Source organism: Vicia villosa, linkage group LG3 (assembly GCF_029867415.1).
Source record: "Vicia villosa cultivar HV-30 ecotype Madison, WI linkage group LG3, Vvil1.0, whole genome shotgun sequence".
In the NCBI taxonomy this organism is placed as follows: Eukaryota; Viridiplantae; Streptophyta; class Magnoliopsida; order Fabales; family Fabaceae; genus Vicia; species Vicia villosa.
This window is the reverse complement of record NC_081182.1, coordinates 103,619,539-103,638,261: the sequence shown is the minus strand read 5'-3', so window position 1 is coordinate 103,638,261 and position 18,723 is coordinate 103,619,539. Positions and strand designations below refer to the sequence as shown.

General features: G+C 34.6%; 1 protein-coding gene across 1 annotated transcript; it reads left to right on the top strand.

Moving 5' to 3' along the window:
• The first annotated feature begins 8,741 nt into the window (after nucleotides 1-8,741).
• LOC131658703 (uncharacterized mitochondrial protein AtMg00810-like) lies at nucleotides 8,742-9,902 on the top strand. The gene has a single exon (XM_058927971.1). It carries the CDS (start codon nucleotides 8,742-8,744, stop codon nucleotides 9,900-9,902), a length of 1,161 nt encoding a protein of 386 aa, XP_058783954.1.
• Nucleotides 9,903-18,723: the final 8,821 nt, after the last annotated feature.

The following is an 18,723-nucleotide window of genomic DNA, read 5'->3' as shown; positions in this document are numbered from 1 at the left end:
CAATTAGGTCTTGTTTCTTTGATCGAGCCAATTTTTGTTGATCAAGCTCTAGAAGATCCAGATTGGATAATTGCCATGCAAGAAGAACTAAATCAGTTTACAAGGAATGATGTATGGGATCTTGTTCCTAGACCAAAAGGATTCAACATCGTTGGTATAAAGTGGGTTTTCAGAAACAAGCTTAGTGAGAAGGGAGAAGTGGTAAGAAACAAAGCCAGACTGGTGGCTCAAGGATATAGTCAACAAGAAGGAATTGACTATACTGAAACCTTTGCACCAGTGGCCAGGTTAGAATCTATTCGCTTATTAATTTCTTTTGCCACTCAGCATAACATCACTCTGTATCAGATGGATGCTAAGAGTGCCTTCTTAAATGGTTATATAGATGAGGAAGTTTATGTCCACCAACCTCCTGGTTTTGAAGACTCTAAGTCTCCAGAACATGTTTTCAAACTTAAGAAATCATTGTATGGATTGAAGCAAGCTCCTAGAGCTTGGTATGAAAGATTAAGTTCTTTCCTTCTAGACAATGGTTTCACTAGAGGACAAGTGGATACGACTCTCTTCTGTAAAACATCTAAGAAGGACATTTTAATTTGTCAAATTTATGTTGATGATATTATTTTTGGAACATCTAATGCTTCACTTGGAAAGGAGTTTGCTAAGTCTATGCAGGCTGAATTTGAAATGAGTATGATGGGAGAACTCAAGTATTTTCTTGGGATTCAAATCAATCAAACTTCTGATGGAACTTATGTTCATCAAACGAAGTAAGTGAAGGAACTTCTGAAGAAGTTTAATCTTTCTGAAAGCAAAGAAGCCAAAACTCCTATGCATCCAACGTGTGTTCTAGGCAAGGATGAGGTAAGTAAGAAGGTAGATTAGAAGTTGTTTAGAGGTATGATTGGATCTCTTCTATATTTAAATGCTTCTAGACCTGACATTCTATTCAGTGTTTGTTTGTGCGCTAGATTCCAATCAGATCCTAGAGAATCTCACTTAACTGCTGTTAAGAGAATTCTGAGGTATCTGAAAGGTACTACTAATGTTGGTTTAGTCTACAGAAAATCTAAAGAATACAACTTAGTAGGATTTTGTGATGCTGACTAGGCTGGAGATAGAATTGAAAGGAAAAGTACTTCTGGAAGTTGTCAATTTCTAGGAAGTCATCTGATCTCCTGGTACAGCAAGAAGCAAGCTACCATTGCCCTCTCAACAACAGAAGCAGAATATGTTGCTGCTGCTGGTTGTAGCACACAAATGCTCTGGATGAAGAGTCAGCTAGAAGATTATCAAATATATGAGAGTAAAATTCCTATCTTCTGTGATAATACCTCTGCCATATGTTTATCTAAGAATCCTATCTTACATTCCAAAGCTAAACATATTGAGATTAAGCATCATTTCATTATGGACTATGCTCAGAAGGGTGTTCTCTCTTTAAACTTTGTGGATACAGACCATCAATGGGATGATATCTTTACAAAACCCCTTGCTGAAGATAGGTTTAAGTTCATTCTGAAGAATATCAGTATGGACTTATGCCCAGAATGAGAAGATGAGAAGATCTCATGTATGGTTAAATTCTGAAATGTGTTGGGATTATGTGTATATAAGAAGTTCTGATAATGATCAGTTAGAAGTTATGATTCTGTTATTACTAACGTTTCATTATCTAAGTTGATTCAGAATCTCTTTTAAAGTAAAACAGCTGTCACCAGTTTCCAGAAAATGAACACGTGTTTACTATTTCTGGACAAGCATGCGTGCAGTTGAGGAGACGCCGCCCTAGGTAACTGTGCAAATCATTTCATTTTGTCACTTTATCTCTTCTAACGTCATATCTCATTAAATGCAAATTGATGTCATGTTTTTCTGTAATCATTTCACTTAAACCATTTTTTTGCAGTTATTTTTTTTAACCTTTTATATACTCCCCTTCATCTTCATTTCATCTTTTTCACTCTCTCTCTTCATTCGTCCCTCTCTTTTTGCATTCTTCGCATAAACCCTAGTTTGTGTCTGAAACTTAGCATATCATCATGAATCCTTCATCAAGGTCCTCAAACCAAGCAGAAGAAATGTCTTCCACTCAACTAGTTTTCAGCAAGCATAGGTATGCTCCATTGAAGACCTGTTTCATTCCTCCATCAGAAATGGAAGTTCTTTGTGAGTCCTCGGTGGATTTTGAGAATCTGAAAGCATATGGTTTCAAACCTGATGCAAAGATTATGGCACAAGGATGGTCAAACTATCTTGATAGATTGGTTGGACCAATTTATCCGGCTCTTGTGAAAGATTTTTGAGCTCATGCAACCGTTACTCCAACTAGTATCATCTCCTTCGTGTTAGGCCATGAAGTTGTGATAACTGAGAAGTTGATCAGGAAGCTGTACAACTTGGATGATGAAGAAGGATGCACTGGTCCTCTTCATGCCAGAGTTAGTTGGCTACAGGTTAAAAAACAAATATCGTTTGTTACCGGTATTGAATCTCATAAAACTGGTACATTGAGGGCGTTCTACCAAGTCTGGGCTGAGATTATTCTGGGTTCTCTCCATCACAGAATAAGATCATTCTCCTCCTCTTACATCAGTCCTGATCACAAATATACTCTCTTCTACATTGGAAGAAGAATTGAACTCAACTTCTCCAACATTCTCTTTCAGAATCTGAAGATGGCTATTGAAGAGTCAAGAGATGAAGAACGTGAGAAGTATCCTCATCTTCAATGAAAGGCTATTCCTTACGCCAGAATGATTTCAGACATTCTGATAGAAAGTGATTTGATGGACTCTCTAAAGACTATTGGGACGTCTAAATTCTTTAGAGTCACTCAGGGTCATATCTTCAATGGTTTTGATATGCTAAGAATGGAACTTATCAAGGAGATAACTTCTGCTCCTTTTGTATTCCTAGATATTCTGACCAGAAGAATTCCAGTTGAAGGCTTTGCTACCTTGTTCCAAGCAGAACTTCACAAGGCTGTTAAGCATTATTTGGAAGCTTCTGTAAGAACTCAATCTTCTGTTGATCCTGCGTGGATCCGTGGAAGAGTGCTTCCTTCTCAAGCTGGCCTTCAGAAGAAGGATCAGAAGAAGCAAGAAGCAAGGCTGAAGAGAAAGGCTGCAGAAGAAGCTGCTAAGGAAGCTAAGAATCAGAAGGTTACTTATGACCCTCTTAAAGTAGATTCCTTTCAAGCAATAAGAACGGGTAATTTCTCCAGGCAAGTATATCAACCACCTCCTTCTGAATCTCAATCTTCTATCCAACCTTCTCCTTCTGAACCTCACACCACCTTCACCATTCCAAATCCTCCTCAACCATCTCTTTCTACACCTATTTTGAACCTCACTCCACTAAATGTCTATCCTCCCACACCCACTGATATATCATCCTCATCAACCATCTCCATAGATATTCCATCCTCTTCAACCACAACAGCTCCACCTTCTCTATCCCATCCCTTTCCTACCAGAAAATCCAACCCATACTGCCTTCTCTACCCTGACTACAAATTCACTTTCAATCCTCCTGAACCTGAACCTCACATCTACCTGGAGTTGTTCAGACAAGAAGTTATCAGTAGGCTGGATCTCTTGCAAGATGCTTTCTTAAATGACCTTGATGATGTTTCTACTAGAATCCTCTGGAGAAGCTTTCGCCAAGATTTTCAGGTGGGAGCTATGGCTGTTCAGAAGAGACTAGTGGTTGCTGCTCCTGGTTATGCTGGATATCTTCTTGAAGTTGATAATGGTGTCTATTTTCATCCTATCAGAAACAGGAGAGTTCTTGAGGAGAAGATATTTGTTGATGAGCTGCTGGACAATCCTTGCAGGGAGATTGTGGTCTGGAGACCTAGGTATCCAGTTCTGACTGGAGACTTCAAGTGGTTGTTTGACTTTCTGAGGGAAAATCCTTCTGAGGAAGACCCCAATTTGGTCATTCCAGAAGTTGTTGGCCCGCCAGAAGTTGAAGGTCCTTCTGCCCCAAGGAATCTTGCTGCCATTCTTCAAGCTCTTGAGAATGGAGATTCTGATCTTCCTGCTCCTGTGTATGAAGAAGATGCTGATATGGGAGAAGTTAATGCTGAAGATCATCCTTCTAAGCCTATTCCTGTTGAGGAAAATCAAGATGATGATCTTACAATGGAAGTTGCAGTTCAGAATGTTGTCCCTCTGAATAGAAGTTGTGAAGCTTCTTCTGGTGAACCCTTTCTTCTGGTGAAGACTCTAGAGGTTATTCAGAAGAACCAAGCTGAGCTAGCTTCTCGTATGAACAAGCAAGAGGATACCAATGCTGAGTTCCGCTCTTTCATGGAGAGGTAGACTGAGAGCAATGCTGGGATTCATGACATGCTGGCCAAGATTATGTCCAAGCTATGGTCGTCTTAGTCCTTTGTGTCTTAGATGTTTCTTTGTTTCTTGCATCTGTCTTCTATGCATCTCTCTTGTACTTTCTGACAATTCTCCTTTTGCAATCAATGAAAGTTATCCTTCTTTTCTCTCATAATTGTTTTGTTTTTCATCTGAATCTTTTGTGTTTTTGATGTTATGACAAAAAGGGGGAGAAAATGTGATAAATGATCTGTTTTATATTATCAGTTGCTGGGAAAAAGTCTCCACATTTCCAACAAGAAATTGCAAGTTCTGTGTCTTTGAGTGCTTTGCAGGAAGTGAAGATCTTCTTAAAAGCTCAACATGAGAAGCAAAGACATGGGGAAAAGCAATTCTGTATGGAATCAAGCTCATGGAAATTGAAGCAAGCTGAGTGCTATGAAGCTTCAAAATCAGAAGCAAGAAGGAAGAATGTTATGATATTCTGATGATAGAATATGCTCTAACTCATTCTTATTCCTTAAATGTTCTGATGCTTGTTTTTTGTTCTAAATATGCTCTGAAACATTATTATTTTATGCTCTGATACATATTATATGTTCTGGTACATATTTTATGTTCTGATTCATTCATGCTCTGACTTTTGTCGTTTAATTTATTCTGTAACATTCAGGATGTAGAGATGCTCTGATGATGCTCTGGTATATTCAACAATGTTCTGATACAATCTAGCATGCAATGATTAAAAAAAAAAGAAATTCAAGTTCTGAAGCTGTCCTATGGAAGCGAGAATCAGAAGCTATGAATGTTCTGAAGATCTAAGCATATGTGATCGTCTCAACTGAAATGGAAAATACTCAAGGAAGTCCTTTATTTATAAATTTCTTCCAGTATTTATTTCAGGGGGAGATTATTTATCTCAGGGGGAGATTGTTAATCTCAGGGGGAGACATATTCACACACTATGTTTATATGCTTATGCTATAGCTGTGTAATTGTCTTTAGCCGTCTGATATTCTGATTGCAAATTCATATCATTTATATATGTTTTTGTCATCATCAAAAAGGGGGAGATTATTAGAACAAGATTTGTTCTGATCAATATTCTTAGTTTTGATGATAACAATGTATATGAATTTTGTATGAGATAATGTGGTACTCTAATACTATGCAATTTCCATTTCAGGAATTATATAAAGAGTATGCACAAAATCAGCGCAAGAAGCACTGACTCAAAAGGTTCAGCATGCAACATCAGAACTTGGTCTGGCAAGACATCAGAAGATGGTCAAGCAGAATCAGAACATGGTCTATGGAAGCATCAGAAGAACTTGAGGTCAGAAGAAGAAACACTGAAGTTATCATGGTATCACGCTCAAAAGCACTTCAAGGTCAGAAGACAAGAAGATGCTCTGCACCAAGCTGTTTGACTTTGATGATATTCAAATGTTGTTTACACAAACATCAGATCAGAAGCAAGTACTAGCTGGCAGGCTACGCTGACTGACAAAAGGAACATTGAAAGCTATTAAAGGCAACGTTAGTAGACACAGCGAAAGCAAGGCTCGAGGTAGTTGACAAAAGAGTGAAACATTAAATGCAATGCTGTACGAAATACGCAAATCATTAAATGCTCCCAACGGTCATCTTCTCAAACGCCTATAAATATGAAGTTCTGATGAGAAGCAAGGTTACGAACTTTGAACATAACACTCGATACAAAAATGCTGAAACGCTGTTCAATTCAAAAGCTCTCATAACTTCATCTTCAACCTCACTACATTGCTGTTGTAATATATTAGTGAGATTAAGCTTAAACTTAAGAGAAAATCACAGTTGTGATAATAGCTTTATAAGAAGCATTGTAACTCTTAGAATTTGTTTACATTAAGTTGTAAGAACTAGAGTGATCAGGTTGTTGATCAGAATACTCTAGAAAGTCTTAGAAGGTATCTAAGCAGATTGTTCCTAGAGTGATCAGGTTGTGATCAGTATACTCTAGAAGACTTAGAAGTTGTCTAAGTGGAAAACCATTGTAATCTTGTGTGATTAGTGGATTAAATCCTCAGGTGAGGTAAATCACTCCAAGGGGGTGGACTGGAGTAGTTTAGTTAACAACGAACCAGGATAAAAATCATTGTGCAAATTGTTTTTATCTTACAAGTTTTAAAGCTACACTTATTCAACCCCCCCCCCCCCTTTCTAAGTGTTTTTCTATCCTTCGAGGTGAAGAAGAGAGTCATGGCAGAAGAGAAAAACATAGAGGAAGTCCAATTTTCGCCACAAGTTTCTGCAGTGAGACACCTTAGTAAAACGGGCGTTTCTCCCAATCCAACCGTTGGATCATCGCGGTTCTTGAACACAACGTTCCAGACTCATAGAGGTAACTTCTGACCGGAGCGATTTTCGTGTTGATGATTTTAAGTCTGTCTGACAAAGAGATTTCCGAACAGGTTTTTGGTGCGTCTCTGCACGTTATTAGAAAAGATTTTCGGAGAAAAGTTGGAAGCGGCGGCATAAGCTATGACAAATGGGAGAGTAAAGCAATCTCATATCCAAGGTAAGGGTGGGGTTCTAGCTCTATAAACGGGATTATGATGAATGATATGAGGGGGTTATGGTTGTATGATTGCCTCTATTTTGTGTGTTGTGATTGTATTGTTGAATGTTGAAATTGATTGACGTCTGTGAATAAGGTTATAAAAGTTCAATCAATGGTTGTGGGGTCAGTCGATCATCCTGAAAGCAGTCCGGGGCGCTACATGGGGCCCCTTTTCAACAATTTCTGTTTTAGGCCAAAAGTATTTTTTAACCCTTGTAGATGATTATAGTAGGTATACTTGGGTGATATTCCTTAAAACAAAAGATCAAACCAAAAATAGCCTAATACAATTTGTAGCCTATTTGGAAAATCAATTCCATACAACACTCAAATGCCTTAGAAGTGACAATGGTACTGAATTTTTAGCCTTGTTTGATTTTCTTTTATCCAAAGGCATCATCCATCAAAAATCCTGTGTTGAAACACCCCAACAAAATTTGGTGGTAGAGAGAAAACATCAACACATTCTTAATGTAGCTAGATCCTTATATTTTCATTCTAATCTTCCTTTAAATCTATGGAATTTCTCTGTTCAACATGCCATACATCTCATAAACAGGATGCCATCCCCTCTTTTAAAATCTAAGTGTCCCTATGAAATGTTATTTTCTCAACCTCCATCCCTCATACATTTGAAAGTGTTTGGATGTTTGAGTTTTGCTACTACTCTTTTTGCTCATAGGACAAAATTTGATCCTAGATCTAGGAAAGCTGTCTTCTTAGGATACAAAGATGGTACAAAAGGCTACATACTTTATGACTTGCAGAACTACAACATCTTTGTATCTCGAAATGTCATTTTTTATGAAAACCACTTCCCTTTCAAACCAAGTTTGTCTCCACAGCAAAACACCCCTATATCCAATAGTCCATCTCATTTTCTTGAGGATGTCCCTGTTGTACAAACACCTACCAGCACCACTGATATTTCTCTCTCTTATGAACCTAGTACTTCTGCCAACTCACCTATTGGCTTCACTTTTCCCAATGACAACCTTAACACAGTCAGCTCTGCACATGACACTTCTTCCCCTATCCCTACTGCACAGAACCAGCACACCAATTCCAGCCCTTTATCCATTGGTTCTTCACCAAATTCTCCCTCTCAAACTTCCTCTACTACTCCTAATACCAACCCTATTTCACTGCCTATCTCTGTACCTTCCCCTGTCTCACCATTATCATCTCAGCCTATTGAACATATACAATCCACTGAGCCTATACATCCTTATCCTTTAAGACAGTCTACTAGAAATGTTCACCCTCCCAAATACCTAAATGATTATCATTGTTATGCTGCATCACATAATTCATTTGCATCACATTCTATTAAATCCAATGTTGCATATCCTCTTTCATCTGTTATTTCTTATCAAAACTGTTCACCATCCTATAAGCACTTCTGTTGTTCTATCTCCTCAATCACTGAGCCCAAAACATACAACCAAGCCATTAAGTTTGACTGTTGGAAAAATGCTATGGATGCTGAACTACATGCTCTTGCTGAGAATCGCACTTGGAGCATAGTCGACTTACCTCCTGGTAAACACCCCATTGGTTGCAGATGGGTGTATAAAGTGAAATTCAAAGCAGATGGTTCTATTGAAAGATATAAGGCTAGGTTGGTGGCCAAAGGATATACACAAATGGAGGGCATTGATTATTTTGACACTTTTTCACCTGTGGCCAAACTTACTACTGTAAGGGTTCTTCTTTCACTAGCAGCTATCTAGGGTCGGCACTTGGAACAACTTGATGTCAACAATGCCTTTCTCCATGGAGATCTACATGAAGAGGTGTACATGACTCTTCCACCTGGTATGCCTACTTCAAACTCTTCTCAGGTGTGCAAACTACAAAAATCTTTGTATGGCCTAAAGCAAGCAAGTAGGCAATGGTATTCCAAGCTTTCTTCCTTTCTTCTTTCTATTGGATACTCTCAATCACAGGCTGATCACTCACTTTATACAAAATCCACCCATGCAGAATTTACAGCTCTTTTGGTTTATGTAGATGATATAGTGCTGGCAGGTACTTCCTTGACAGAAATCCAAAGAGTCAAACAACTTCTGCATCATCAGTTTCACATTAAAGATCTTGGTCAGCTTAGATTTTTTCTTGGGTTTGAGATTGCAAGATCCACAACTGGCATTTTTTTGAACCAACGAAAGTATACTTTGGAGCTTCTCGATGACAGTGGTTTTTTGGCTTCCAAACCATCTACAGTGCCCTTTGATCCCAACCTCAAATTGTCCATTCATGAAGGTCAACCCTTAGAGGATCCTTCAAGCTACCGCAGACTTATTGGCAGGTTGATATATTTGACAAATTCCAGACCGGACATCTCCTTCACTGTCCAACACCTTAGTCAATATGTGTCCAAGCCCTTACTCCCTCATTATCAGGCTGCCACAAGAATCCTGCGCTATCCGAAAGCACACCCTGCCAAAGGAATACTCTTCTCCTCTTCTAGTGAATTGAAGTTGTCTGCTTTTGCAGATTCAGACTGGGCAAGGTGTCCCGACACTCGCAGATCCGTTACCGGCTTTTGTATCATTCTTGGTACCTCTCTCATCTGCTGGAAATCCAAGAAGCAGAATACAGTGTCTCGTTCCTCAACTGAAGCCGAGTATCGCGCTCTGGCTTCACTCACCTGTGAGTTGCAATGGTTGCAATACTTGTTTCATGATTTACAAGTTAGCTTTTCTAGACTTGCTTCCGTATTCTGTGTCAGTAAATCTGCCATATACTTGGCTCATAATCCGACCTTTCATGAACGCAGCAAACATATCGAGCTCGATTGCCACGTTATTCGTGAGAATATTCGCTCTAAGCTTATTCATCTGTTACCTATTTCTACTACTGCACAGCTCGCGGACATGTTCACAAAACCTTTACATTTTCCTGCCATTTCTTCCATTCTAGGCAAGTTAGGACTATGTAGCATACACACTCCAACTTGAGAGGGCATATTAGCTTATATTATTGACCAATAGATAGTTTACACCTGTACAATTATTTTATCTTACATTGGTCAATGTATGACTGGTATATATATACACTTGTATGTATCAGTGGTTAATACTGATTTTGGATAATACAGTTACTTTTCCCTTTAACTGCTGTAACAAACTTTACTCTCTTCTTTCTCCTTCCTTGGTTATCTCATCCCCTGCCATGGAGTTTAACCTAGATTCCTCCATTATCAACAATTTTGGAATAGGATTAACTACCTTTTCTATTTGATAGTTTTGGTACCTTTAATATAAATAATAAGATAAATGTATGATTAAATGTAAGATACCTTTTCTTCTAGTATCCATTAACTTCTCTTTTGAGCCATTAATTCATATTGTCTCCAACTATCTTGAAGTCACAATTGTAAAAAGTATCAGTATTTTATATGATATAAACTCTGTGTAAGATAAATTAGTAACTGATTAGTTCAATATCAACATAGCAAAAATATTTAATCATGAATACTTAATATTTTCGATAAAACAACTAGACGTTTGCGGGTGCGATGCACGAAATAGTAATATATAATTACATATAAGAATTTGCTAATGATATTTTTAATATAATAAAATATTGTCTAAAGTTGATATTTAATTTTATACAAACAGATACTAATACGACAAAAAAAAAAGTATAACTTTATGCATTTTATGCATGCATTAGAAATAAAAATGCATCTATAAAAAAATCAGAGAAAATTATATAAAAACTTTTATGAAATAAAAAGTTGTCTAAAATTGATATTTAATTTGATACTTACAGAATCCGATAGAAACAAAATTAAGGAAAAAAAGAAATAAAAATTGATATTTTAAAATTAAGGAAATAATATAAAAAAATTAAAAGAAAAACTATGTATGTAATAGAAACAAAATCAAAACGAAAGAAAAATACAATAAGATATGTTTCGGACAAAAAATAATAGAAAAATATCTCAACGAAAGACAAAGACAATGACATATGTTTTGGACAAAAAGTCATAAATAAAGTAAAAATAAAATGAATATACAAATTACTAAAATAATAATTAAATAATATAAAGTTAGTGGGAGAAAATTAAGAGTTAGTTGATGAAAATTTATTTTTAATAAATAAATAATAGAATAAAATAAAAATAAACCATTACTAAAAGAACCTTAATTTTGACTAATAAAATAAAACTTAAATGTAAATATACAATTACTAAAAGAACCTTAATTTTGGCTCTAAAAATTTGATGAGTTATATATATATATATATATATATATATATATATATATATATATATATATATATATATATATATATATATATATATATATATATATAAAATAAATTAGTAAATTTTGATGATCAAAAGACACTATAGAGTCTCCTCCACCAGAGAATCAAACCATAAAAAAGGCCTTTGTGACTTCAATCGCCATCACAACATTCATCTACCTATGTTGTGGATGCTTTGGATATGCAGCTTTTGGCAATGCTGCACCAGGAAATATATTGATAGGGTTTGGATTTTACGAGCCTTTCTGGCTTATTTATATTACCAATGTTTGTATTATCATTCATTTGGTTGGAGGATGTTGGAGGATATCAGCTACTACTACTCTTACCAATCAAAATATTTTTTTATTAAATTTAGTTCATACTTCATATTAAAAAACCATTTATACAGTTTTGAATGATATAATTTGTATGGTCTTTTCAACAAATATTCAGTCAACCAATATACACTGCTGCTAATAGATGGTGTTCAAAGAAATACTCCAACAGTGTCTTTGTGTATGATTTCCACAGAGTGAAACTTCCTCTATTGCTGACTTTTGAGATAAATCTTTTCAGGTTTTATTTCAGAACAACCTATGTGATTTTAACCATTGGACTTGCATTCTTATTTTCTTATTTCAACCAAGTTCATGGAGTATTTCAACCAAGTTTTGGGGATATTTAGCTTTGCTTGCTTTCTTGTCACAATGATGGGATTTATTGGATCATTTGAAGGAATCATACTAGAGAAATTCAAGTAATTGACATTACTAGTTCTTGATAATGACTATTGTATGTAGACTATAAACTTGCTCATTGTTATCAATAGATTTTTATTGTTTTACCTATGGATGGAGCTGTAGTCTCTGCTAAACTTTATTTATTGATTTCCTACTGAGTTAATTATTTTTGCACTTAGTTTCTAGACTTTTTTTTACTCATCACGATTTAAAAAAAATATTATTGTGCATACAAATCAGAACTTAATATATAGATGCACCTAAAATGCAATTCAGGCCAAAACAAATTTTGTGTTCTTCTAGTTTCATTTAGTATGGAAATTAACTTTTGAATTTTTGTAATAGGCATAGTTTTCAAAGTTACATTTTTATTTTGGAATAGGATTAACTACCTTTTCTATTTGACACTTTTGCCACCTTTAATATAAATAGTAAGATAAATGTATGATTAAATGTAAGATACCCTTTCTTCTAGTATCCATTAACTTCTCTTTTAAGCCATTAATTCATATTCCCTTCAAATATCTTGAAGTCACAATAGTAATAATACAAATAAACTATCAAATTAAAACGTATCATTATTTTATATGATATAAACTATCAAATATCTAAGATAAATTAGTGATTGATTATTTCAATAAAATAATTAGACGTTTGCGCGTGCGATGCATGGAATAGTAATATATAATTACATATAAGAATAAAGGCAAAATTAAAGATATAAAATTTGATATTTAAAGATTGAGGAAAAAATAAAAAAAATTAAACACTACAAAAAATAAGCTCTGTAGCGACGTGATTTTCATGCCACAAAAAAGAAAATCATGTCACAACATAAAATTTGCGACGTGAACGTGTATGTCGCTTGGGAGTGTGTGACAACTCATTTGTGTCCTGATTTTCATGTTACTGTATAGTGATATGGAAATCACGTCGCAATATACTGCACTCACACCAACAACTTTTTCTGTTGGAACAGACAGTGCACAGAAAAAGCAGGAAGGCACAGAAAATAGAGAACATTGGACGTGGTAATTATGACACAAAGTTGCGACATGAAAAACACTTCACAAGCCACACGGATTTTTAAACAACTTTCTGATTTATTTTGCATTGCCCTCTTTTTTTTTGCATTTTCAGATTTAGCCTTAAATTTGTTTGAATTCCAATACGCAAGAAGTTTCTCAAGAACTTCTTTGGCCATCCACTCGGGACGACTATACCATCACGTTCCCAACGCTTTCTAATACGTCGCAACGTGTCAAAAAGTCTTTATGATGTTCTGCTATAATAATTTTTTTAACTTGTCTCTCGCTCATTTGATCCCAAATATACTTTTTCTGATGACATTAAAATAAACAGTTAGAAAACTATAGTAAAAAAATTTAAATAAACAATGACTCAAAAAATAAATTAATTATACCTTAAAGCAATTAAACCAAGCATCTTTATTTGGAATATTGTCCAAAACTCGTCCAAGCCTCTTTATACATTTGCTGAATCACATAGTACACACACATGGCAGCAGTCCAACTCGGCCCAAAACTAAACAACAATAATTTTAATTAGCATGCATTAAATATAAATTTATATTAAAAAGGAAATAAATGTAAACTTAATTAAAATTTCATATATAAGATACTTACGAATTTCCAGCGAACCAAATATAATATCTACCGTCAATGATATGAATCTCACTCGGATCATCCTCCCCCTGAGTATCGTCACCATCAGACTCATCATCGTCTCCATCCTGCGCAGTATCATCCCCATCCAACTCCACATGATCTTCCTCACGTGCAGGTATATGTGCGGTAGGTGGAAGGATTGGGATACCTGTGTTGGCTGTGGGGTGCGGGATCCCTAAGTCGGCTGGAAGCTTGGGGCACCTGTGTGGGATGTGGAGTGTGGGATTCTCCAATCTGCTGGAAGGATAAGGGCACCTGTGTGTAGAGCTGACAACATGGGCTATCCGGCCCTAAATGGGTCGGCCTTGACGGGCCCTAGGCTTTTTAGGGCTGGGCCAAAAAGGCCCTGTGTAATATGGGCTCGAGATTTACTACCCGAGCCCGGCCCTAGATGGGCTTCGAGCTACCCGGCCCTAAATGGGCTTTTTTATTTAAAAAATTAAAATAAAAAACTCCGTAATATTTATTATAAATAAAATTAAAAATTATGTTATTTTAAACATAATAAATTTTACGTACTATATTATCTCTTATAAATACTATAATGTGTTTCTAAATACATATATGTTAAATTGTATAAAATAATACTTGAATATTTATTATAAGAGAAAAACTAATATAATACAATAAAAAATGTTAATTATATTAATGTTTAAGATTTTAAAGAGAAAGATTGAATAAAATAGAGATAAAATTTAGTGGAGTGAGAAAAATCAATATGCTATTTTGGAGTAAGATAATATAAATTTTAATATAAATTTTTTGAAATTTATGATTATGCGGGCCTAATGGGCTACCCACGGCCCATATGGGCTAGCCCTAATGGGTAGCAGGCTTTTTAGAGCTGGGCTAAAAAGGCCCTGAAAAATATGGGCTCTAATTTTGAGGTCTAAGCCCTATGTTTTTTCGGGCCTGATGGGCCGGCCCATATAGGCTATCCCGTTTTGACAGCTCTACCTGTGTGGGATGTGGACTGCTGGATCCTCCAGTCTGCTGGAAGGATAAGGGCACCTGTGTGGGATGTGGAGTGCGGGATCCTCCAGTCTGCTGGAAGGATAATGGCACCTGTGTGGGATGTGTAGTGCGAGATCCTCTAGTCTGCTGGAAGCCTGGGGGCACCTGTGTGGCAGGTGGAAAGCTAGGTGGAAAGCTAGATCATGCCTTCTGCTGGAACGGTGAATAACTATAATTTTCTAATTAAAACAACATATAATAAAAATCTAACATATAATACATATTATGTATTCTATATTTTTACAATAAATTTTGTTTTTACAATATATATTATGTTTTTACATTATATTTTGTTTTTACGATATATTATGTTTTTATAATATATATTATTACTATAATAAATTATGTTTTAAATAAAATAAAATATATTCTATTTTTTTAAATAAATTTAATTATAGATTCTGTTTTACTAAATATTATATATTTAAAAATATAATTTTTTACTAAATAAAAAATATTTTGATTTTTAATAAATAATAATATAGATTTGGAAATAAAAATATAATCTGTTTTATAATAAAAAATATATTTTCCTATTATAATCAATCAATAAACACTAAAAACCTAAACAAACGATTAACACTAAAATCCTAAGCAAACAACAACAAACATACAACACTAAAATCCTAAACAAACTTACCTCTACGAAGCTTTCAAATAAACTCTCAAATGGACAAAAAATGCTTGAAATCTTGAAGCTTAGTAAACCTCTACAACAACAAAAATCAAATATTAGAAATAATTTTTTATTTATACGAAAATTTAAAAAAAAAACAATAAAATACTACCTTGTATTAATTTTGTGGAAGGAAGAAGAAGAAGAAATATTGGATTAATTTTGTGAAGGAAGGAGAAGTAAAAAAATATGGTGGAAGAACGAGAAGATAGGAAGAGAAGGGTAAGAAAGAATGAGGAAGGAAGAAGGAGGAAGAAAGAAAGAGGAAGAGATGGGGTTACGCAGAAGTCTGCGCTAGTGCTATTTATTAGGGAAATAACGACGTGATTTTCATGACGCCATCCAGCGAAGTGAAAATCATGTCGCAACCTGTTAACGGTAAAAAATTAGCCACGTGAAGGGCTTCAACAGTCTTCATGTCCCACATGGACCCAAACGGTCATTTGACTTTTAAATTTCAAAAATAAATATTATGTATACCGACGTGGCTATCACGTCGCATGTTTCACACATGGACCCCACGTCGCTACATCCCCCAACGGTTATCATTTTATTTAATGCCTAACTGCATCATCTGCTTTTTACTTTTCAGAAATAAATAGTATACTTACCGACGTGGGAATCATTTTGCAAGATACCGACATGTGTATCACGTCGCTATGTCCCCAACAATCTTTTACTTTTACTTTTCCATCTGCCATTACCTGCAGCAGTTAAATCAAAGTCAGAGTTAAAATGTTGCGATGTGGTTCCCACGTCACAACATAAAATTTTAAATTTTAAATCTTCCCACCAACGTCCTTTTACAGATTTCAATGTTTTTTCATTTTTATTTTAGATGTTGCGACGTTGGTCACACATCACAAACTTTTTTTTTAAATAAATATTCTTTGAATCTCCTGATGGTAACGTGATATTGTATATTAAGTATTAAAATATTATTGTGACGTGCTTTCCATGTCGGAACATTGATTTATTTACCACATGCTTCCCACGTCACAAAATCTGGTCGCTGGGGAACCATTTTCTTGTAGTGAAAGGCCAAACTATGTATGTGATAGAAACAAAATCAAAACGATAGAAAAATACAATGAGATATGTTTCGGACAAAAAATAATAGAAAAATATCTCAACGAAAGGAAAAGACAATGACATGTGTTTTGGACAAAAAACCATAAATAAAAAAAATTAAAATGAATATACAAATTATTAAAATAATAATTAAATAATGTAAAGTTAGTGGGAGAAAATTAAGAGTTAGTCGAAGAAAGATTATTTTTAGTAAATAAATAATAAAATAAAATAAAAATATACAATTACTAAAAGAACCTTAATTATGACTAATAAAATAAAAGTTAAATGTAAATGTACAATTACCAAAAGAACCTTAATTTTGGCTCTAAAAAATCCTGAAAAGACTTAACAACTTTAATTAATAAGATTGTAAATAATATTTTCCGCATAAGATAATTTAGTGATTGTTATCATAATATTTTTTCAAAATTTTAATAAAAATAAAAAAGATTATTTTAGATTGAATTTAAATTTAAAATTGCAAATAAATATGTCGTCCTCTCTTGCACCTAATTTATTTTTCAATGGCAATCCATTGAAACCTCGTTGGTCTTCCACTATTTCACAAATTAATACATAGTGTTTTCGTACAACAGATAATCATAAACAATATTGGAAACTTAACATCCAATCTTTAAGAAACAACACATGTCTCATTCTTGATTTTCCTTTTGATGAACACAACACACAAAGCTACCAATTCTACAAGATCTGGAATTGATCTTGAGCCAACCACCTTTCCATAATGAAAGCATTCCAAGATTTTGCACGCTAAGGTCTTCACTCGACCTACCAAATTTTCTTTGTTCGAGTCTTTAAACTGCTGAAAGTGTTAGAAACTCCAAGATTTTGTTTGCATTGGAACATAACGTCTACCTCTCAACTGCCATCCAACTGCATTTAATGAATAATTAATGATGAGGGATTTCTAAACGATTATTCAGTGGCTAGTTAAAGGTATTTTTCTTCCTCTCTTCCCATCTTATTATACTTTCTTCTCTTGTGTGCTTAGTTGAGTGTTAGAGTAAAAAAATATTCTTCTCATTCTCTTCATCATCATCAATGGCACCAAAGAGATTCCACACATCCGAGGGGTCCTCCTCATACTACTTAGATTTCTTCTCTTCCCAAGATCTAGAAAATAATTTTAACTAGTACTATGAATTAAGGGAGCTCATTGATTCACACATTTTTGTATGCTTAATTGAAACGCTTCAACTGTGAAGTACCTAATGAGAGGTTTCTTATGTTGGTGAGGATGTTTCACTCAAACCTCAACTATGTAGACGTGGTTCTTACTTATGGATTGAAGAAATGCCAGGTCTGATGGACTCTTGAAGAGTTCGCAGACCTCAGCAACATTGCGTGTGCAGCGGTGAAAAATAGAGACTAAGTCATTGATTGACTTAGCTCGTATTTTTTGTGAAAGTCGTCACTGCGCTTTATTGTTTCCAAAGGAAATAGGAAAAATAGCGAAATAAATTCTTAGGGATAATGGTGATGGTGATGCTCTAGAGACCTTATATCATACACCTTAGCAGGTGAATCAACAAAGACCTTTGCAAAAAAGGATACCTCAGGAGTGTGGCACCAATGGACTGTATGATCAAGCAGGTTGTTATCATTAGTGTAAAATATTTTGTCGCATATAATCTGATTTAAATTAAATAATATTAGTATTTAGTCATTTTTTAATTAATTAATTAATTACTTTAATCATATTAAAAATTAAAAAAATACAAATTGTAAGAGTCAGATGAATTTGCGCCCCTTTTTGAATATCATAATGTAGACGCCAATTGAATTGACTTAGCATACATTAGGCATTAGTTGGATTGTCCTATTGGAGGAGACAATTCGTCTGACTTGCATTCTAAAACGTTAAATAGGGCCACCAATCTAATTGGCTTGAACTCAGCGCGTGAAATATTTTTTATTTGAAACATAAATATTTTAAACAATAGTATAAAAATACGATTATTTTAGTATTTTTGTTGAAAAACATTATCACTTTAAAAAAAATTCTTTAACTTATTGTGCACTTAAATATTTTTGTGATATTTATTTTAAGTGAAACAGGATTATAATCCTTTTATATTTATTTCCATTTTTTTCTTCTTTTAGATAAATAAAATATGATTAACTTTTTTAAGGAATTGAATGTGACGTGAAAAGAGTTAACAACGTTAAGGAGAGATTTAAGTGACTCTTTTTTTGAAAGCCCTCAAATAATCAATTATTAACAATTGGTGATTTACTCCAAAATGAAATAATAAAAATAGGTGCAACTTTTTAAACTCGAGTTTTTAACCCTATCAACTATACTTAG